The sequence below is a fragment of the Charadrius vociferus genome, unplaced genomic scaffold (genome assembly GCF_000708025.1).
Source record: "Charadrius vociferus isolate BGI_N301 unplaced genomic scaffold, ASM70802v2 scaffold1, whole genome shotgun sequence".
NCBI classification, from domain to species: Eukaryota; Metazoa; Chordata; class Aves; order Charadriiformes; family Charadriidae; genus Charadrius; species Charadrius vociferus.
The window spans coordinates 9,939,787-9,962,259 of NW_009647680.1; the positions used below are offsets into that span (position 1 = coordinate 9,939,787).

The 22,473-nt window shown below is 49.0% G+C and overlaps 1 protein-coding gene across 1 annotated transcript in view; it reads left to right on the forward strand.

The window, feature by feature from the left end:
* Positions 1 to 779: 779 nt before the first annotated feature.
* Positions 780 to 22,473, forward strand: part of GAB2 (GRB2-associated binding protein 2) — a 39,608-nt gene continuing 17,914 nt past the window's right edge. Inside the window, exon 1 of the mRNA XM_009881212.1 lies at positions 780 to 1,080. Coding sequence (XP_009879514.1) covers positions 819 to 1,080 — 262 coding nt within the window. The 5' untranslated portion in view covers positions 780 to 818. The remainder of the gene's footprint in view (positions 1,081 to 22,473) is intronic.

Genomic DNA, 22,473 nt, shown 5'->3' on the forward strand with positions numbered 1-22,473 from the left:
ATTCAAACCTCGTAAACCCCTGAGTCCATTCCCCGGGTGGTTTGGCCGGTGGCCGCTGTCAGCACTGCTCAGAAGAATCGATGATAACCTTTTCCTTTGCTAAGGAGTTTCCTACGTACCAGGGAGCAGAAGAAGCTGAAAAACAAATGAAGCTTGGATTCTCCACGGGTCTCCCTGGCATTATTCCTGATATTTAGAAAACCGAACCAAATCAGTTCCCCATTGGTTTTATTAGCCTTTCTATCCTGGCATTTAAACAAAGATGGAATTGGCATGGTTGGTATCTGCAGACACGCGCTGTGATGCTCTCAGGGGTTTCTCTGAAGGGCAGGATACCCAAGGCACTGTGTCCAAAACACCATGTCCAAAGCACCTGAGCTCCTCCAAGCTGCTGGAAGGCATTTCGGCACAGCGATTGCCAGTGATGCTGCCCTACAGATTGTCCTGCATCAAGGAGCACATAGTATGTGGGTCCCGGGAGTGCGGCTGGGCTGTAGGGTAGGAGCAAGGTTGCTCTGAGCCTCAAGACTAGCAGTTCCTGGGGTCATCTTAAGCTAGAATGATATTTCAGCATTTATTTCTCCCAGATAACCAGTGGGTTTTGAGTATTGAACTGATGAACTGAGCTGAGTCTGTGCACTTCTTGCAGGGATGTCCTGAGCAACATCCCAGGGCGGAGAGGTGTCATGTCCCTCTGTGTCACCCTGTGCCTGGAAGGGGTTTCTTGGCTCTCACAACCTAAGTGGTGAGGTTCATGCTTCCTCTCTTCTTGGTTGCAGGCATGGAAGAAACGCTGGTTCGTCCTGCGCAGTGGTCGGATGAGTGGCGACCCCGACGTCCTGGAGTACTACAAAAATGACCACTCCAAGAAGCCTTTGCGTGTGATCAACCTCAATTTCTGCGAGCAAGTGGACGCGGGCCTGACCTTCAACAAGAAGGAGCTGCAAGACAGCTACATCTTTGACATCAAGACCAGCGACAGGACATTCTACCTGGTGGCTGAGACCGAGGACGACATGAACAAGTGGGTTCGCAGCATCTGCCAGATCTGTGGCTTCAACCAGTCCGAGGAGAACACAGGTACCATGAGAGCTGTGTCCATGGCCAAGAGCATCTCCTCTTCTGTCCTCCCAACAGGGCCCTCTTTCAGATCAGACCTGTGGGAGGGGAGTGCAGCCCACCACAAGACTGGGAGGGCTGTAGTGGGAAGGGGATGGACATGTGGGAAACTTTGACAAGACTTTCCTACCTTTGATATCTGAAGTAGAGGTGGCTTTGCCCCTGTGAGCCACCTGATCCGTTATTCCCCCATAACTGTAGACCTTTGAGTCTCTTATAAGAAGTTGGTGGGCTTTGGGGACTTTTTTAGCTGCAACCTTTGTCTTCATCCATCGCTGAAATCCCTTTGAGAATTGTGGGAATGAGCAGTGAAAATCCCCCTCATTCAGAGGTTTCAATCCCTTGGTGGGATGGGGAAAAGCTTTACTGGGACCTTGTCCCTCCCCACTGTGGCTGTCCCCATCACCAAGAGGATGGATCTCTTGTGAAGGGTAGATGCATCCTTCCCATCTGCATCTCCGCCTCCCCCTGGGACCCGCTGGGAAAGTGCTGGGAGGGGAGAGGAAAAGGTGGAGGGGAGAGGTGGTTTTGTGCAGCAGCCGGACCTGTTCCACCGGTCGTGCTCCACCATCCAAACCCGGCTGCGCTTTGGCAAGCCTCTGCCGGCTGAGCACCAGCAAGCTGCCTCTGGTGCCCCCAGCACCATGAGGGCTCACATAAATCCTGAGTGAGATGGGATGGGGATGAGCATGGGGTGCAGCACTGCGGTCCCATTACACCTGGTACCACCTCTGGGCATCTTTGCTTTATCTCATCCATGGTCCAGTCTCACCCAGGGGACGCCAGTCCCATGCTCTGACTACATAAAACTCCCCATAATGACGTCCAGCTTGAATCTGTTTTGGTCCCTCACGGAGCAGCTGCCATCCGTGGGAGCTGAAACCCTGCCAAGAGCTCGTCAGGCAGGACAGCAAACAAAGCATCGCAGCAGCGTGGATGCGGTCTTCACGGACTGACGCATGAAGCGGGACGTCACCTTGGCAATGGGTGTACAAGTGGTAGAAAGGATCCTCGATAATGCCGCCAGCGTGGTCTCGCAGGGAAAGGTCAGGCTAAATAAATTACATCCCGTTCCAATGTCGGCAGCGCAGTCCTCGAGGTTCGGCAAAATCGTTCAGGCCCCTTTTTAAGAGCTGTTTTGTTGCAGGATTTTCCATTTTGGATGTGCTGGGGTGGGGGGAACTGTTTTTCTTCCCATTTAGTAAAATGAGCTTCCAGCCCAGCGGCTGCAGGATCGATACTGGACTTCAGTGAAATATAAATCCGGGCAGCAAAAGGAAAAACAATCTCCCGCATGCAAGTACATCTGTCCCAAAGGGCACATAGGGCTTGTCAGGCTGCAGAGATCCGAGCGTTACTCCCTGCAGGATCACGGAGTGACATCAGCAAAAGAGGAACAAAAATCCCTATTTGTAACAAAATCACAGCTTTTTAATGCTGGATTTTCTGAGTCAGCCGAGAAAAAGCCTGCGACGGCGAACACAGCAGCTGTGTCCAGATGCTGCAGAAAAGAGGGGGCATGAATTATTCAGGGATGGTGCTTCGCTTTGGTGCTCGCCAAAGCCGTGACCCCACACTCACCTTTCCTTCACCGTCCCTGCTAAGTAATGGAAAATAAATAATCGATTTCCCAAAGTAGATAATGTTTGTTTGAAGGAATCACAGAGAGTTTGGAGGTGATGGGTATTGGGAGTCTTGTCCATCTCGGCATACATGAGCCCATCACCCATCAGGATGGGTCAGCTGGAGGGAGAAATAAAATGGCAATATTTGGAACTGCCGTGCTCCCTCTTCATCACCTCCTTGAAGCCATGGGTTGATAGGTGGGAGAGGATGAGGAGTTTGCATGAGATTAAGACAGATCCTGGGTAGAAATGGAGCTTGGGACCTCTTACATTTCTTTCTTGGACTTCACCCCCCCATGCTCAAGCCTCTCGTTGTAGCCTCTGCCTCGGAGAACGAATGAGTCAGTAATTGGATGCACCAAAAAGGGGAGGAAAAGGTAACCATCACAGGCAGGAATAGCTCCATGCTAATTGTAGCAATTAATTAACTAAACCTCCCTCTCCCAGCAGACAAGCAGTGTGGCGGAACGAGATCAGAAACTGTTGGGGAAGCCACTGTGCACATTTTTCTGGTTGTTCTCATTCCAGGGTGCGTGACTGCTTTATGTTGACCCAAAAGCTTTGCTGGGTCCAGCCCCAAAGCCAGACTGTTCCTGGCTGGGTTATAATTGCATCCCGGCCTGGGAAGCACTCCATCACCAGCAAAGGCTTTTACTACAGCTGCCATCACATGCTGAATTACCTCCCACTTGAAGGGATACCTCACATCAGCTGAGCCCCAACCACCGGTCACAAGTTAGCTTTTAATCCACCGGTGGTTGGGGGAAAAACTTGTTAGCTTTTGGGGCAGTTTGGGTAAAAGCCTATTTCATCAGCTCCCCACGTCAGTAGGGAAAAGGCAGATTTTCGATTGCTTTTTATCATGATTTAGTGAGCATATGGGCAACCTGAAAGCGGCCGCATGTGGTGATGTGAACTGGCTGCAAACCCTCTGCACCAGCACGGGATCGTGCTTGGGTGCTGCCCATGTTCCCAAAAGGCAGAAAAATTTAAAAGGCCGAATGAATTTATACCCTTTGATGCTTCTTTCTGTTTGCAGCTGGACAGGAGAGCATAAATTTTCTGTTGCTTGGTTTTCACATTAGTCCTTCGAGTCCCGTCTAGACCGGGGGACTCTAAGGATTAAGAAACAGGCTGGCGTTTAGGGTGATTTAACGTCGTGGTGGGGTTAGCTGCTGGTTTAGTTGATCACCAGTTGCGTTACACATCTGGTTCGGGGAAAGGAAACCCATTTCTGCCGCGGGGAGCTAAATGTCGGTGAAGCAGTGGGTACCGCCGCCTGCCCCGGCGCCGCCGCAGCTTCTTCATTCCTCACCCCGTCCTGACAATGATTGTAGAGCGGCGCGGTTACATCTGCCGGGAGAAGGGAAATTAAATTCACTCTGAGGTGTTTACCCAGACTGCGGCGAAGCTCTTTTTTTTTTTCTGTTAATACCCATTTACATTGAGAGCTAATTACTATTTTTGAACAAGCGGAGCTTTGCAGGGTCCCAGCTCCTCCACAGGTCTGGGGAAGCCCGATGGGGCTGGAGGGAGGTAGATTTGCTCCTGTCTCAGTGCTGCTTTTACGCTGTGATCCACACTACTGCTACCTCGGCTGGCTTGAAATGCGACGGAGGGAGACCTGCCAGGGACCCTGAGCCACGGGCGGCGGGAGAAACGCAGGCGTGTGGGTATCTCGAACCATCTGCATTTTGCCTGCCCTAGTGGGCAGGCAGCCAGGGCTCAGCTGCGAACTGGATTTTCTCACATGCTTTGTTTGTTGGAGTTTAAAAAAAAAAAAAAACAACAAAAAAAAAACCCCAAAATAACCCCACCAAATCCCACTAAACATATCTTGCGTACCATTAACCCTTTCTGGAGCTGATGCTTTGGCCAACACCCTGCCGTGTCCCATTCCTGGTACAACTTAGAGGCACAGCTACAGCACCATATAATTTAATTTCTAATGAAGCACCGTGCATCCTTGCGGTGTGTGTATCCTTGCAGGGGTCCTGTGTACAGGTTATTTATTTCAAAGAGGTCAATACTTTTAGTAAATCCACCCCAATTTACCGTGCTCCCTGAGCAGCTCCTCTTCCACCTCCTCTGTGGGACACAAACTCTCTTGGGGGCTTAGATTTGTGGGTGCTGAGCAAATACCCAGGGATGTTTAAGAGCTTATTCATGCACTGCATTAATGCCCCTGTGCTAGAGGTTTAACCCAGCCATGGAAGCAGGGAAGGGAATATTTGTGGGTGAATAAATGTCTTTGCTCTGAGCTGAAGGCTCCCATCGGTCGGACAGGGTGAGCAGGGCGTGGGAAAAGGATGGTGCTGGGCTCGTGCCCCGATGGCTTGTGTCTGGCAGTGGTGGCCTCTCCCACCCAGCCCAGGCATGTCATCTTCTTTTTTTTTTTTTTTCTTTTTTTTTTTCATCTGGGACTTTTTTTCTTTTATTTATTTCTCTGCTTTCTGCCAGGGGGCTGCGCCAGGGCAGTCCCAGGCTCCAGCTCGCTCCTTGCTCCATCTCCAAGGCTCAGCGCTGGCATTTAGCATCACGTCTGGGATTGATCCCCAGCAATCTCGAGGCTTTTACCGTCCAGCTGAATGCAAGTCAGGGCTGAGCATTAATGTTTAATGGAGAGCTGAGTGTCTCTTCTTCCTCTTTCAACTCAGCCGCGCTCACTCCGGCAGAGTTTGCCGGATCAGCCCTAGACACCGGTGACTTTCGGCTCATATCGATGAGATCTACGACATCCCACATGCACAATCTCCGCTGTGAGTCTCTTTGGCTTGCTGCTGCCCCAGACCCTCCACCGGTTACCCCTTTCCAACCCATGAGGGCAAATTTATTGCTTTAGTACCCATTTGACTTGCTTTGGCTGGGGGGGTCCCATACAGGCCACTGGCTGGTTGCTCCTCAGCCTGCTGCCTGCTCACATGGGCTGCCCCGAGGTCTGTGCTACAAGCCCGTATGGCTGCTCTTGGTCCCTCCTCGCTTCTTCCCAAAAAATGTGTTGGTCCCAGCATCAGACCAGCAATGCCGCTCGCCCTGTGGGTTCCTTTTTGCATGGGTGTTTGCTGAGCAAAGGGAGCTCGAGGTGGAGTGGAGAAAAAACCACCACAAAAGATACCCCTTGAAGACTTCTTGGGAGGATAGGAGCTGCCCCAAAAAAAAGCTCAGTGAAGAGGCTGCAGGTAGAAAGACTGGAGTAAAAAGATATGTTTGCACGCCACATACTACCCACCTCCCCCAAATCCCCCCGAATCACTGGTGTTCACCATCCCTGCACGCAGGAGCGGGGCACCGGTGAGCCCAGGCAAGGTGACAGCCCCGGGGCAGCCCCCGCTTTCCCACTGCCGCCGCCTCTCCCATGACCAGGCAGAACTGAAACGGAGGGGAAACTCTAATGATCGCCACAAGGCCAGGTATTTCCTTGCTATTGTGCCTGGCACACGCCTCCTTCCTTCCCTGCTCACGCCCTGGATGAGTTGCAAGCCCTGCGCCATGCCGGGGAGCCCGATGGGGGCTGAGGAATGTTCCCTGAGAAATGGGGGCAAGGAGAGTGACATAGGGGTGTCCTTGTGTCCCTGAAAGCACCCGGGTCCTGATACATTGTGTTTCAGTATCTGTAGGCAGCACTACCATGTAAGGGCAGCAAGCCCCTTGCAGAGGCTTGTGTCCTCAAGCTAGACCAGGACTTGACTCTTTGTCTTCAGTTGACACAAGACGATTAGTCTTGACTTCATCTTTAAGCTCTGGTATGGGTTGTGTTTGGATATCAGCTCACTTGGAGGCCAGTCTGTCCTCCAGCAGACAGTACCACACTTTGTGACAAGTGATGAGCAAGATTACAGTTGAGTTGAGCTTCACCCGTGGAGTGGATGGGCAGATCTGGTGGGGTTCTCTCCATGTATCCCACCTTCCCATGTCTCATTCACCTACCCAAAGACCTAATGTCCCCTGCCCTGTTTGGGATCTGGAAGTGGCCTGCATTGGGACAGCAACATTGAGTCCCTGAGCCTTGAGCCCTTTCCTCTCACCCAACGTCCTACCATATGTATAGATGTAGCCTTTTCCTCAGCGTTCCCATCAATACTTTCTGCACTCAGCGTCATGAAGCTCCTTCTTTTAAAACACTGTATGTCACATCTGGACCACTGGTTGTACATCTCAAGGTCATTTGGGTTAGTCCCACCTATCCTTCTCTATCATGTGCTGACTTTTCCTAACAAGGGAAACAGCAGTGGCTGTAGATTCACTCTGGGAGGACAAGTGCCAGTGTCATGTCTTAGCACCAGGCTTGACCTAGCCTCGCTGGAATGGATGGGGGAGATTTGGCAACCCCAACTCACTTTGCGCCAGACTCATGGTTGAACTTCAGGTGCATGTGAACACCTCCTTGCCTGAGTCTCAGTTCATCCCTTAGTCATCCTGCCTCTTTAAATTTGTTCAAAGCTTCCTTGACCCTGGTTTTCCTGCTCCACAAACAGCAAGTTATTTTAAGATCTGACACTGTTCAGCTTTTATTTCAGTGTAAACAATACCGGAGATGGAGTGGTCTTGGCACAAAGGAGCAGCTTGAGAGCAGTTAAGTGTCTGCTGCCTTTTTTCTCCCCTCCTTTTCCCCCTCTTTCCCTTTGGAGATGAGCTGGTTCAGGTGCTAATGAGTCTGCTGAAGAGCAGAGGGCCACTAACGACCCAGAATTTGCTTCCTAGAAGACAGAAATAGGGAGAGATCGTTTCTGATCTCTATCAACTGGTCAGGGTCTCCTTGCTGTGGTCAGGGTCTCCTTGCTGTGATTCCCTGGGCATTGGGTCTCCTTGCTGTCATTCCCTGGTCATTTTGGAGAGGGAACTGATGTCATCGAGAGTGAGATCTCCACTGGTGGTTATAATCTGTCCACTTTTGGGGAGAAGATGCAAAAAGATGTCTAAAATGAGGCCAATCATTTGCACACTAAAAGTGCCCATTTAATTCCCTTGGCTCTGCAGGGAACCAGGGCTGATGAGCATAGGTGGAGACATCCACCTTGTAGACTCCTAAAACTCTGCTGAGATGAATCCCACCCATCTCAGGATTGCTGTCAAGGCTGTTAAGATATATTTGGATCTTCAAATGGTGTCATGGTCATCATTTCATTTACACCAGATGAGGATCAACCCTTACTATTCTTCCATACCTTCTTCTTGCTGTACTCAGCTCTTCAGCATGTTGTGCTACCAGAAGCACTGCAGGACCAGGGTCAACACTGCGCTGCTGTGATGGTCACTGTCCTTAATACCAAGAACAGATTTCTAGTTCATCTGGGTGCCAAGAAAAGGATTGAAGCAAGGATGCAGAGGGCTTTAGAAACCAGAAAGCAAGAGAAAAGCTCTTTAGGTATCTGCATGATTAGAAAGCCAGGCTTCTGGCTTCAGGGCCTCCGATGCAACTGAATATCTGAGGTTTGCAATGGTGGATCAACATTTTCGTCACAATTTGGGAATTTAGGAATTTTTAGGATTTTATTTATTTAGATTTTTTTTGGTGGCTGTGGATATTTCGAAGAGGTGGGGCTGGAAAACTCCAGAAGATCTGTCAGCTGTGTGATTGCAAACCCATAACTCCACCATCCCAGAGAGACCACCAGGAGAGACGTGACAGTTGAGCTCTCTTTAATCCTATCCAGCATTGATGGGAACTGGCAGAGGATGCGGCCGTTTGTGGGAGCACCAGGTTTACAGGCAAAGAATGCTCTTATCTCACTGCAAATAATAAAACCATCAACCAGCAAAAAAAGAAAATTTATGCTGGGCTTTCGAAAAAGACCAATAGCCAAATACTCCAGTTCTTTGTGACCGTTTCCCAGCAGGCGCCCAACACAAGAGTATCTGCCGGCCTCTTCTGAAGATAAATACGGAGCTGGAGGACTGGGGCCTTTGGGGAAAACCTTGCCCTTTCCTGGCCAAAGTCCCACTGGGTTCGCTGAGCTGAGGCTAGGATTTGAGCTGGGAGGAGAAGGAAGAAATGTGAAGTTCAGGAGGTTTGGGGTGTTTTTTTTAGAGCAAAAAAAAAAAGCATTGCCCAGCCTTTCCAACACAGGTTTCCCAGCAGAGGTTGGCAAGCTGAGTTTGTACCTCTCAGCCCTGCCCAGGGCTGTCTCCTGGGCCAGGTACCCAGAAGGAGAAAACCATTTAAAATAATTCTTCATTTTATAATTGGCTTTTATCACTACGAGCCCTGTGCGCGTCAGGTCAGCCCCATTAGTTTAATGGGCGCTCGGGAATTTTTAGGCTGACTTACTGACCGTGGAAAAATGAGCACGGCAGACGGTATCAGCATCACATCAAAAAGCAAAACCATGCAAAGCCTTCGGAAACAAAAACAGCTGATGGGCTTGGAGTGAAGCGACTGGCGAAGCGGCACTGTCTGAGCAAAACCAAGGGAGGGAGGGAGGCATTTTGGGTGCCGGCCAACTGGGAGGAAACTCGCAGTCAGATTCGCCTGCATTTATATTTCCCAGAGGGGTCCTGGAACTCTCTTAGCCCGTGTGCCCCAGCCGTGCCGCGCTGGGGTTCATGGGGCTGTACCCTATGTCTGCAAATCTTCTCGGGCATCAGGACAGGATGTGGACCTGCAGGTGATGCCTGATGCATGGGGGCCAGCCTGGGAAACAGGATGGACACAGGACCCCAAACTGTGTGTGCGAGCAAGTTGGAGAACAACGGAGAAAATCACAGTGACCTTCACGGTGGATAATTTCAGGCAGTTTTTCACAGCGTGACTCTTTTTTTCTCCCCAAGCCAACATATTTCCCCTTTTCTTCTCTCCATATATTTCACATTGTTCCCTCCAAACCTTTCATAGGGGCCATGGCTTATATGCCCTGAGTGCTGCTTTGTGCTTTGTAAAACCCGATAAAAGCCAGGACAGATTTTGACTCATTTCCCGGACCCCAATGCCTGTTTGTTTACTGGTTTGCATTGCTTTATATTTCCAATTAAAACTGAGACTGAGTAAAGGGAAAGCTTTTTAAAGCCTTTAAAGCCTCTGAGTGAAGGCACACAGAGCAGGAAGGAGCCGTGAAGCTGTCGATTGCCGTGAACTTTCCATGACACCACTCAGGGTTTGTTTCCAGACTGATTTTTATTTATGAATGCAGTAGCATTTATTACTGATTTTATCTGTAAAGATAACACTTCTTCCCTAGATGGTTTCTATGCTTCAGTTATAATTACTGCCTGCTTCTCAAACATACTTCTGCATTATTTAGTGTGGTACAATGTCAGAGCTGTAGCGTTGGTGATTTATTACTCGGACTGTGGGCTACACCTGATCCAGGGATACCCCATGTGTGCCCTGGCCACATCCCAGGTCCCTCCAGGAAGGCTGAGAACATCTCTCAGGGTTCTTCAGGGTATAGATGTAGCCAGTAAACCCATCTTCTGCTATGCTAGGTGCTGCACAAGCACTGAGGGTAAAGGCAGCCTCTGCTCAAAGGGATTCATCATGGAGGCACAGCATAGACACATTGGTGCATCTTCTCTTCTGCCTATAGCCACTTACTGCCAGAGGTAGCTCGGTGATGGTACCTGCTCCCTCCAAGCTGGGAACAGTCTTAAAAGGGACACTTGGCTACAGCTCCTGAAAAACTTGATGAAAAATGAGACTGTCCAGGCAAATGAGATGTCATTTATCTCTCCTGTTACCCCCTTGCTCTCAGCCTGCATCTTCTGTCTCTGGGAGTCAGACTTAGGAGGGGGTTACAGTTTCCACCAGGCATTCAGGAGAAACTTAGCTGTGGCCATGCTTATGATCACTTTAAGCCACAGGGGAGGAAGCAAATACCTATAGTTAAGCATGAAAAAACACCCCCAACTTGAGTCTCTGTCCTTGGAGATACTCAAAGCCCAACTGGACACAGTCTTGAGCTGCTGTAGCTGCCCCTGCTTTGAGCAGGGGGTTGGACTAGACCATCTCCAGAGGTCTTTTCCAACCCAAATATTCTGTGATTCTGTGATTTTTATGAACTTCCACAGCAGGGGAATACCAGGCTTCAGAGTATGGTAAGGAGCTGAGATGCCTCAGCAATCCCAGCAGGTAAAACTGGAGTTGTGCCCTGTCAGCATCACCACAAAGGTGGGAGGGCAGAGCATGAGATGAGACATTGCCTCCTCTGAGTCCATATCATAGCGTGTTGTCTGATACCCCTTGGCGCTGGGTAAGTCCAGACTCATGTTTTCTTACCCGTTTTGTTCTGTGTGGTGTCCCTCATAGTCCTCCAGCTGCTCCATGGTGGGTGGTGAAGCTCTGGCACGTCTCAGCCCTCGCTGGCGATTCAGCTTCCTTTCATACTTACTGGTCGTTGTCACATGCTAAGGAATGTGCCTGACTCGTTTGCACCTTTGATTGATTGCCACCCCTTATATCTGTTTATTAGGATGGAAAATAACATTTCACCTCAAAAATTTCATCATGTATTCTTTCAGCTCCACATGACCAAATCCCATCCTGGCCAGCACAGTTGCTCCTTGCCAATTTTTGGTACGATTGCCTTCCATCGTTTTACAGCCAAATGTATAAACTGCCCCTGTTCTTGTGTGCCGTTGCTTTTGAAAGTAAGCTGGAGTTGAGTGACTCATTGGATTTGCTATTTTTTTTTCCATAACTCACAGCAAATCCTCTTTCTGAAGTGTTGGGCAGGCATCGGGGCACTCGGGCACTTGCAAATACTTCATCACGTGTAAAATTGTAGTGAAGGGCTATTGCACTGCTGGTGGCTCCATCCTCACCTTTATCTCACGGCAGATCACCTGCCCTGCTGAGAACCACCTTGTTTGACATTGCTATCTGTGTAAACCATTCCCTCAAGCCTGCATATACTTTGCACAGGCTCAACCTTGATATAAAGCCTTTATGATGGTAATTATTTTTGCTGGCTTGCCATAACAGTTCACATTGCTCTCAAATGAGTCATGATGAAGTCTTTCAAATACGCACTTGAAATCCATAAATTCTGTGATGAGTCTTTTTGCTAGTTGGTGGTTGCTCTGATGATTAGTGTTAGGGTCAAAACGTGGTCAACGTATGATTTTCCAGGTGAAAATGCTGCCTTCCTCTCTTGAGGTTTGTCTGAAAATAATTCCTGGTGGAGCAGAAGACTTTGTCTTTTATGGAGAGCACTGTGGTGTCTCTTCAGTCTTTACACTTTTTTTTTAAAGTATCTTGATCCCAGTTTCTTGACTCCTATGGCTTTTCCTCACCTCCAAACTTCATTCCATGAGTCTAAGAATGGGGTGATGCGATTTGTGATTTTCACTTGAAGCACATTTCACACTTTTGCAGCTTTATTACAGTTTTTAAATACCATTATATCTGTTCTTTGGCATCAACTTAACTCCTTCCAAGGGTCTGAAATCCTGCTAGCTTTTCTGTGATGCACCAGAAGCTCACTTCCACCGTTTCTGTTACCTTTAGGAAGAACTCAGAGTAGAGGCTTGCAAATGCTTTGAATTTCTTTGGCACATTGCTGGAAGGACCACCCTGTCCTCGGCCTGCCACTAATATTTTTATGCAGATAAGCCTATGATGTCCTAGCCCTGGACAAACAGTGCTTCTTGCAGTAAAAAAAATCCACTGACATATCTCAGTAATGAGAACACACACTACTGTCTGGTATCTCCTGGTGCAGTTTGAAGGGAAGACCAACCCTGTGTTCACAGACACGTGTGACACAGAGTGGTTCGTTTTGTAGATAAAGTGGCTTAAAGAATTAATACTTCTGTGAGAGCAAGAATTCCCACAGTTGTATTAGGTAAGTTAAAATATTTGCTTTAATAAGGTTTATAAATGATGCAGTGAGGCGCAAATCAGTTTTCCCTGCGGGTGCGTTGCTGTGTGAGCGATCCCTATGAAGTTCTCAGCTGTCTCCAAAGTGTTTGGAGATGGAAAGCTGGATCAGGCTGGCTTTTGGTCCAGTCTGGTCCTGGTAATTCCTGCATTCCTGTGGTCGTAGCCAAAATCCATTATATCATGGCTATTCCTCCCAGCATCTGTGGAGAGGAACAGCTCCAATGCACTGCCTATTTGTTACCAATCCACATTTCATCTCATGGGTGAAGGACACGATCTTTATGGAGCAGATCATCTTGATTATCAAGCAGATCATCTTGAGTGCCACCACACAGCAGGTACAGGGCAACCAGGCAATCAAGCACAGTCAGCATGGGCTTATGAAAGGCAGGTCCTGCTTGACAAACCTGATCTCCTTCTATGATAAGGTGACCGCTGAGTAGGTGAGGGGAAGGCTGTGGATGTTGTCTACCTGGACTTTAGTAAAGCCTTTGACACTATTTCCCACAGCATTGTCCTGGAGAAACTGGCTGCTCATGGCTTGGACAGGCATACACTTCGCTGGGTAAAAAACTGGCTGGATGGTTGTGCCCAGAGGGTGGTAGTGAATGGAGTTAAATCCAGCTGGCGGCTGGTCACAAGTGGTGTTCCCCAGGGCTTGGTGCTGGGGCCAGTTCTGATTAATATCTTTATCAACAATCAGGACGAGGGGATCAAGTGCACTCTCAACAGGTTCACAGATGACACCGAGTTGGGCGGGAATGTTGATGTGATTGAGGGTAGGATGGCTCTACAGAGGGATCTGGACAGGCTGGATCGATGGGCCGAGGCCAATGGTGTGAGATTCAACAAGGCCAAGTGCCAGGTCCTACGCTTGGGTCACACCAACCCCAGGCAGCACTACAGGCCTGGGGCAGAGTGGCTGGAAAGCTGCCTGGTGGAAAAGACCTGGGGGTGCTGGTCGACAGCCAGCTGAATATGAGCCAGCAGTGTGCCCAGGTGGCCAAGAAGGCCAACAACATCCTGGCCTGTATCAGCAATAGTGACCAGCAGGACTGCAGCAGTGATCATCCCCCTGTACTCGGCACTGGTGAGGCCCCACCTCGAGTACTGTGTTCAGTTTTGGGCCCGTCACAACAAGAAGGACATTGAGGTATTGGAGCGTGTCCAGAGAAGGGCAACGGAGCTGGTGAGGGGTCTGGAGCACAAGTCTGATGAGGAGCGGCTGAGGGAACTGGGGTTGTTTAGCCTGGAGAAAAGGAGGCTGAGGGGAGACCTTATCACTCTCTACAACTACCTGAAAGGAGGTGGTAGCGAGGTGGGGGTCGGTCTCTTCTCCCAAGTAACAAGCAACAGGACAAGAGGAAATGGCCTCAAGTTGCACCAGAGGAGGTTTGGGATGGATATTAGGAAAAAATTCTTCACAGAAAGAGTTACCAACACTGGAACAGGCTGCCCGGGGAAGTGGTGGAATCACCATTCCTGGAGGTATTTAAAAGACGTGTTGATGTGGTGATGAGGGACATGGTTTAGTTGTGGACTCGGCAGTGTTAGGTTGATGGTTGGACTTGATGATCTTAAAGGTCTTTTCCAACCTAAACGATTCTATGATTCTATGACTCTGTGATATTGATGAGAGGGACACCAAGTGTTATATCTCATCTAGATTTGTTTCAGCAGCCAAATACACCAAGTTTGGACATGAGTGATGTAGGTAATTAAAAAAAAATAAAATCAATCCCATTCCTGTGAAGACGGAAGACTTCTCAGAATTGGCACGTATGGAGTCTGAGCAAGCTGATGCTGGGGGAACACTGCCCTTGCAGCAAGCGGAGCAGATGACGAGCCCATCACAAACTCCACTTCAAAGGTGGTAAAAATTCAGCGTGTTCATTTTCGCTCTCACTGGAATTCATTTTCATCTGTTTTCAGTGTCAATTTTGATTCACACCTTTTCATTCTGAATTTGAATGAATTTCAGAAAAAAATCAGGAGTTCCACTCAGAATTGCGCTTTCATATCTAAAAAGCACATGATGATGATCTTCGGTCAAAGCAGTGCGGTCCACCCCCAAAAAACAATCCACTCTGATGAGAACGAATTGAAACACCTTGACCTTCTCTCCTTTTACTTAAAATTCACTTTTATCCTCTAAAGGTTTCTTGTAATTTCTGGCTGCAAGCAATCCCTTGGCAAGCTCCTATTTTGATTAAATGGCGTTTTCCAGCTGGAGGATGTCAGAACATTTTCAGCTGGCCCTGAGCCAAGTGCGAAGCACGGGTGATGCACCGGGCAAGAAGATGCAGATTTTTTGGTCTGGGTGCTGGTACCATCTGTGGCGTGTGCAAGGGTGGGTGCAGCCTCAAGGGTGATAATGTAATCTGGCTCTTCTGGGTTTCAAGGATGGGCTCGCTGCACTCTGTGAGCCATGTTGGAGTGAGAAAGAGGAGGGTGAGGAGCTGCTGAATAAGCCCATGGGATGGTTCCCAACCCATGAGAGAGCATCAGGGGAGAGAGGGTTTGCTCAGGTCCTCGAATGCTGGAGGATGTTTTGTTCCTGAGTCAGGGGAGGAGGAATGCCAAAATCCAAAAATATTACCTTCAGGGAGATTGTGATAAATCTGCCTTGCCCAAGTCTCCTGAGGACCAAGCTCTACATTATGCTCTGTTGCCCCACTAAACCCAGTGCTGCTGCTGCTGTGCATTAAAAATAACCACAAAACCAGCCCGTGCTTTAGTGCACAAGGTTCAAATAGCAACATCCGTGCTGGGAGCTTGCCCCGCTGCTCAGTGCAGAAATACCCAGTGGGGAGAGATTTGCTTGTCTGCAGCCAGACGTGACCGGGAGATGGAGTTTGTCCAGGTGGAAACAGTCGTGCACAGAGATAAGAAACGCAAAGGCGTAACGTGGAGCTGAACCGATGGCGACCAAAGTCCAGTGGGATGTTAAACCCAGCAGGATTCAGGACCCCAGCCTACCCTGCATCTCCTTTAACCGCCTTCAGCTTTTCCTTGGGATGGTCCCAGAGGGATGCGAGCCATGGTGGACAGGGTACATGGGGACGAGGACAGGGCAGGGGCTGACCCTAACCCAAAAGCGTTTGCGGAAGAGACAGCCAGCCCTGCGTTTCTGAGTGCGAATACCACGCTAACATATTGCTGTGCTGCTTTCAACCCACGCCAGATCTTGCCTTTGGCACAAGCAGTGCTCCCCAGTCCCTGCCAAACCAGTACAGATGTTTTAACACCCACCAGAGCCCAGATAATTACAAACAGAACCGAGAGACTGGTTGGGGCTGTTTTCATTGCCTGAACTCTCAGCCATTCTCAAGTGAGATGCCTCCCACTTTCTGACATCACTTTCAAAGACATTTTTGTGGGCCACATTGCTAATACCCATTTTATTAGGGGAACGCCGAGAAGCCCTAACCAGGATGAGGATCGCACCATGCCTGCTGACATAACGGTGACCGCAGAGCGAAACAAGTGCAGGGGAGAAGAGTGGAGCGGCCGGGAAAACATTTTCATGGGAAATTAGAGCTGATTTCTAACCAAAAGCTTTCCAGCCATGGCACTGCAAAGCCCAGCTCACTTTCAAATGGGTTTGGGGAGTGTTTTTAAGAGTGAAACCATGAGATCAGCTAGTGGGGGCACTTGCCGGAGGATGCTGCAGATCCTTCCCATCTTAGATCCTCATGCCCATCATGGCGAGTTCATGAGCAGAGCAGATGAGATGAAGCAAGGAGCAGCATCTCCTCTTTCAACAGAGGGAAGCCAGCAGCAAACACCTTCTTCCTGGTCTGTGCTTGTGCAACCTTAAGATATGGGAATCTGGCCCACGATCAGGAGCTATGTTCCCTCAGGCTGTTTGCAAATAGCCAGGTTTGAGATTAACAGATGAGAACTGATTTAGCAGTGAACGAAACCCGAAACCCGTTGTCATATGTATCTCCCTTGGGGCCAGTTAGAAAGTATCTGTGGGGAGGAGGACCAAGAAAGCCTCCTCAAGCTTCACGCCTACATGACCCCCATGTCTACTCACCCCTTTTCCATCAGGATGCTTTGAGATCCTCCTGGACATGCAAGACATTATGGCCAGTTCTGCCCTGGTGAGGCCGCATCTGGAGCATTGTGTCCAGTTCTGGGCTCCCTGGTTCAAGAAGGACAGGGAACTGCTGGAGAGGGGACAGCAAAGGGCTACAAAGGTGATGAGGGGACTGGAGCATCTTTCTTATGAGGAAAGGCTGAGGGACTTGGGGCTTTTTGGTCTGGAGAAGAGAAGACTGAGGGGGGATCTTATCAATGCTGATAAATCCTTCAAGGGAGGGTGCCAGGGGGATGGAAACAGTCTTTTTTCAGTGGTGTCCAGTGATAGGACAAGAGGTAACGGGCACAAACTTGAACATAGGAAGTTCCATCTCAACATGGGGAGGAACTTCTTTCCTGTGAGGGTGGCAGAGCACTGGCACAGGCTGCCCAGAGAGGTGGGGGAGTCTCCCACTCTGGAGACATTCCAAACCTGCCTGAATGCTGTCCTGTACAACTGCTGTAGGTGACCCTGTTCTGGCAGGGGGGTTGGACTGGATGATCTCCAGAGGTCCCTTCCAACCCCCACCATTCTGTGATTCTGCGATTCATTTTGTCCTTGCGTTCATTATCACAGCTGATAACTGGTTGGGCGGAAGATGACTGACACAAGCCCACCAACCATGGTGGGCCTAAGCTGTCTTCATGGCTCTCCCCTCGATCCACCTGTGAAATTCTTCGTATGCCATGCCCAGCCGTGAAGATTTTCATCTGACATTATTCCAGTTCGTTTCTGGTTGCTGTGGAGACCAATTTAAATGAAACTCTAGTATTTTGAAAGAGAATATGATTCTAAGTCATTTGCGATGCAAGGTCTCATGCTAATAGCATTAGCATATTATTTGATTATGGCGATGTGAAGGGAATAAATTCCGAGTCCTTTTTGCCATGATTGCATCTTAAAAGAAGAGGAAGAGAAAAATCTCCATGTTTTAGCCAATACTGAAGACCTTTACTGTGGGCGCACTCATGATTTCTAAATGCATAAAGCTTTGGGGGTCACCGGCGTTTGTAACCTCATCGCAGTGAGAATAGCTCCCTGGAAGGGACCTTTTCTTTCTCTGCTTCCACTGAGCATTGTTAATAGACTGTCTAATGGGCAGGACTCAGGTTTTTAATGATGGGTAGAGAGATCCAGGATGGCTTTTTAAGCCATTTGCGTCTTTGCTGGAGCACTGGTGTGGCAGAGCCCAGATAGAGAGCGGCTGCAGAAGGCACAATCCTCCCATCGCTTGCAGAGATTTTTCTTCCTGCATTTTAAACTCAACGTCTTAGGAATCGTTTTGCCTTCAGGACTTCTTTATATGATTCTAGTATGTGGACAGGGTATGGCCATAACCCTAAATGAAGAAAAATTGCACGACAAACCTTTGCAGAGAGGCTTGTTTTGAGAGTAAGGGCCGCAGAGATGGAAAAGGGAGAGCTGAACGTCCAGCAAGAGAACAACCCAAGTCAAACTATTTTATTTTTTTTGAGTCTCCACCCCTAAGGGCATGTTTTCTGGGGATGAACTGACCCTTGCTTGCACTGACCCCTGGGCTGCTTGCCTTGCTGGTTCAGGGACGCGGTATTGCAGCCATGAGGGTTAATGACTTCTTTTGTCTCCTGTTTTGGCTTTTGCATTCGATGCGGCTGATGTTGCCCCGTCTGAGCATGCCAGGCTCATCTGAAAAATTTGGGACTCTACCACAACACCCTGTCCCCATCTTTTCCCCTACCACCTGCTCGGTACCCACCTCCCTTTCATTTTGACCCATCGGCTAAAATACCACCCAGGGAGCAAAAAATTGCATTAATCCTACATAGAGGAGAGAAAAATGGGGCGAAACTCCCGTGGTTTGGTCCCACTCATGGATGCAAAGGCACCCACGATAGAAGGGGGCTCTGAGAGGAGAAATTTGGCGACCCTCTGCCTTTCCCCATCGCTGCCTTGCTGAGCGATGGCAAAGCAGATCTTTAACAGCACTGCCGTTGTACTGACTCCCCGGCAAACCGGGAGTTATAATGTTTCTCCCCCAAGGTAAGGAGAGATTGAAATAAATTACTTCTGTAAAGAGCTGGGAATGGCAGTTCTTCTATAATACAAAGTGCAAATATTTGGGCCTTTCGTGTGCTCCCTTGAATAGAAATGGTACTAAATCATGCATAAGTAAAATGGGTTCACATTTTCTCTTAGCGAAAGTTTTCCTTTGCTCTCCTGGAGCGTTAAAGACCTACACTCCCGTTGCCATAAAAAGGGCTATAAAATTTAAAGCAAGCTGTTAAGAATCCCTGGCTGGGATTAGGCTGGGATTCATCCTTTCTCCTTCTCCATCCCTGCTAAGTGAGGCGTGCACCCATGTTTGCTCAAGCAAGGAAAGGCGCCCACATACTGCTCACAGTGAACAATAAGGACGAGAAGAAATTTGTTCAGGACCTGAAAGCAAATTATTCCTGGGCTAGGGGATGCAAAGTTGATGGTGCATCAGCTTCTGGGCTTTCACTGTGCTCGTTGGTGGCATGTTGGACCATGGCACTGGGTGAGACTGCATTGGCATGATGTCCAAGGGAAAGCACAGTTAGGAAACACCAAAATCGCTAATCATCATCATTATCATAAATAATAATAACCAATGATAATAGCCAACAATAATAACCAATGCAATCCTCCAAAACAGGATGCTGGAGCTTCATTTCACACAGTGAGAAAATTCAACAAGGGCAAGTGTAGGATCTTGCTCCTAGGGAGGAATAACCCCATACACTGGTACAGGTTAGGGGTTGACCTGCTGGAAAGCAGCTCTGCAGAGAGGGACCTGGGAGTCCTGGTAGACAACAAGTTACCCATGAGCCAGCAATGTGCCCTTGTGGCCAAGAAGGCAAATGGTCTCCTGGGGTGCATTAAAAAGAACATGGCCAGCAGGTCGAGAGAGGTCATCCTGCCCCTGTACTCTGCTCTGGTGAGGCCACATCTGGAGTACTGTGTCCAGTTCTGGGCTCCCTGGTTCAAGAAAGACAGGGAACTACTGGAAAGACCAGCGGAAGGCTACGAAGATGCTCAGGGGACTGGAGCACCTCTCTGATGAGGAAAGGCTGAGAGACCTGGGGATGTTCAGCCTGGAGAAGAGAAGACTGAGAGGGGATCTCATCAATGCTGATCAGTATCTAAAGGGTGGGTGGCAAGAGGGCCAGACTCTTTTCAGTGGTGCCCAGCGACAGGACAAGGGGCAACAGGCACAAACTGGATCACAGGAAATTCCATCTGAACATAAGGAAAAACTTCTTTACTGTGAGGGTGGCAGAGCACTGGCACAGGCGGCCCAGGGAGGTGGTGGAGTTTCCTTCTCTGGAGATATTCAAAACTCGCCTGGATGCGTTCCTGTGCAACTGCTGTAGGTGACCCTGCTCTGGCAGGAGAATTGGAGTAGATGATCTCCAGAGAGCCTTCCAACCCTGACCATTCTGTGATTCTGTGAAAGCTGGTTTGATGCTGGGCCATCATAAGGCTGCCTCTGGAGAGGGAAAAAAACCCTTTTCTTATATAAACGTGTCATCTCTTTCCATAGCTCTTAGCTTTCAACAGCTTTCAACAGCTTCAGCCCTGTCCTGCAGCACTGGGCTCCACAGACTCCTTGTACCTCCAGCCAGATTTGCCAAGGATGCCCCTGGCATCTGCAGGAATCACACATGCCGCCCACAGACAGAAAGCAGATAATTTTCCACATCCCCATTGCCTTCTTTTGCCACCTTCTCCCTACCCTGAAAAAAGGTAAAAATACCCTCCTTGAAACCACTTTGTGTTTTGTACAGTTACAGCCCAGCATCTTTGCCCTTTCCCTCCAGCCTTTTTTTTTAATTATTTTTCCCATTTAATCCTTCCTCTAATTGGTTTTGCAATGTCAGAGATGATGATTCATGAAGCAGAGGGTCGGAGATGAGGTTGGCTCTGCAGAGCAAATGAAGCCTGTCCCAGCCCACACTGCTGCCCTGTGATCGTCCTTCATCCCCGTCTGTGGGTCATTGTCCCACTCCAGAGCTCTCTGATAAGGATGTCCAAGGTGGGATGCTCAAGGTCACACGAAAGCCAGGGCTGCGAGCATCCACGTTCATCTGCTTTTATCTCCAGCACTGAAGCCTTTAGGACAAAAATAAATAGGTGCACACCAGACAAGCCCGTCTGGCCAAATGTTAGACCTCCAAATATTGACACGAAAGGTTGAGCTCCACAATCGAGCGGCAGATTTGCTCTTTAAAGGGTAGCCGCCATGTGCGGGGCATGCTGATATGATACAGAGCTGGGTCACTGCCACCAAGGGGTGTTTCCCAGGCCAGGGATGGGATTTTGGACATGGCCTCATCTCACAGAAGCAAACCTGTGTTCTCCAGGGAGAAGCATCACATCATTTCTGTTGCAGTCTCTCTCCCTTCTCCCCCTTCGTCCTTCAAAGAATTGATTGCTGTTAAAATAACTGAGATATATAATGCTTTGAGGTCAGGATGATCTGACTTGGCTCCTTTCCCTCTCTTCTCGCTCACTCACTCTCCAGCGCTGTGATATTTTCCCTCGGTTCCCATGCTTCTCCAAGGCAAACGCTCCAATGTTACCGCTGTTTTTTCAGTTATTTCATACAAATGCAGGCAGAGCGCTGACACTAATGGGCAGAGACGATGCTATTTGTTGCCACTCATCTTTTTCTCCCTGTCTCTCCCATCAACTCTTTCTTGGATAATTCTCCCCATCCCGTGTTGGATGCTTAAATAATTGGGGTATTTCACAGTTGTCAACAGAGGAAACCTGAGGGGACCAGCTTAGGCTAAGTATCCTTTTAGATGACTGAAATCGGGTAAAAGAAACCATGCCCTTAGCCCTCTGTACAGCAAATCCCTGTCTGCAAAGCAGTGATGCTCGTCCTTCCCCTTTGCTAGTCTGTCCTGACCAATTTCTCAAAGCAAATGGAAATGAGCAGCAGAAACTGGAAAAGAAAACTCAAAAGCCCAATTGATGTCACTTTTCTCCTCACCCTTCAGCTCCTCTGCAGTGGAGGATGCAGCTGTGATGAGTCCTACCTTGACCCATTCTCACTTTTGGGGAGCTCCACTCCCCCTGCTTGGCACTCAAAATTTGGGCAAAGCCAAATATTTGGGTACCTGTGTCCTTGCACACAGCTCCACACCCTGATGGAAACCAGAGAGGGGAAATTATCCAAATCAGACTCCCTTTCCAACTAACCTGCCGGAGGAAACCTTTCACGGGCGACCTGCCAAAGAGTCCTCAGACTGACAACAGCTTTTCCAAATGCCATCCAACTCAGAGGCAATAGGTAAAGCTCAGTAAATAAACATTCCTTGGGTGCCACGCTCAATTCTTGTGGCATCCCAGGCCTCCTGGCAGCACGGTGGCATGGTGACTCATCCATCGGACCTGTTGTTTGTTCTCTCCCTGCCCAGATAAGCATGCAGAGGGCTTGTTTTGGTAGGGTTGTTTGTCTTTTTTTAACTATTTTTTTTGTATTTGTGCTGGAGGAGTGAGCTGGCAACAAAAGCGGAGGCGCAGGCAGATTCCCAAGGGAGAAGGTTCCCCCTTTTTTTGCTAATAGATGATGGAGCTGCTCCAAAGAGTTGGGGAAGATGATAGCACATGAGCATGCTCTGCCCTGCACCCTCCTAGGGATTATTTTAGTAGATTTTTATTATTCCCTCCTGAAAAAAAAAAATCTCATAGGCCATAAGTTTTAACTGGCATGAAGTCAGCAATGCGGTCCGATGTGTTTCGTGGCCTTATTTGCCAGGGCAGATCTGAGGAGCCCTTATCTGAGAGGCCTCTTGGACCATCTCGCCCTTGCCAGC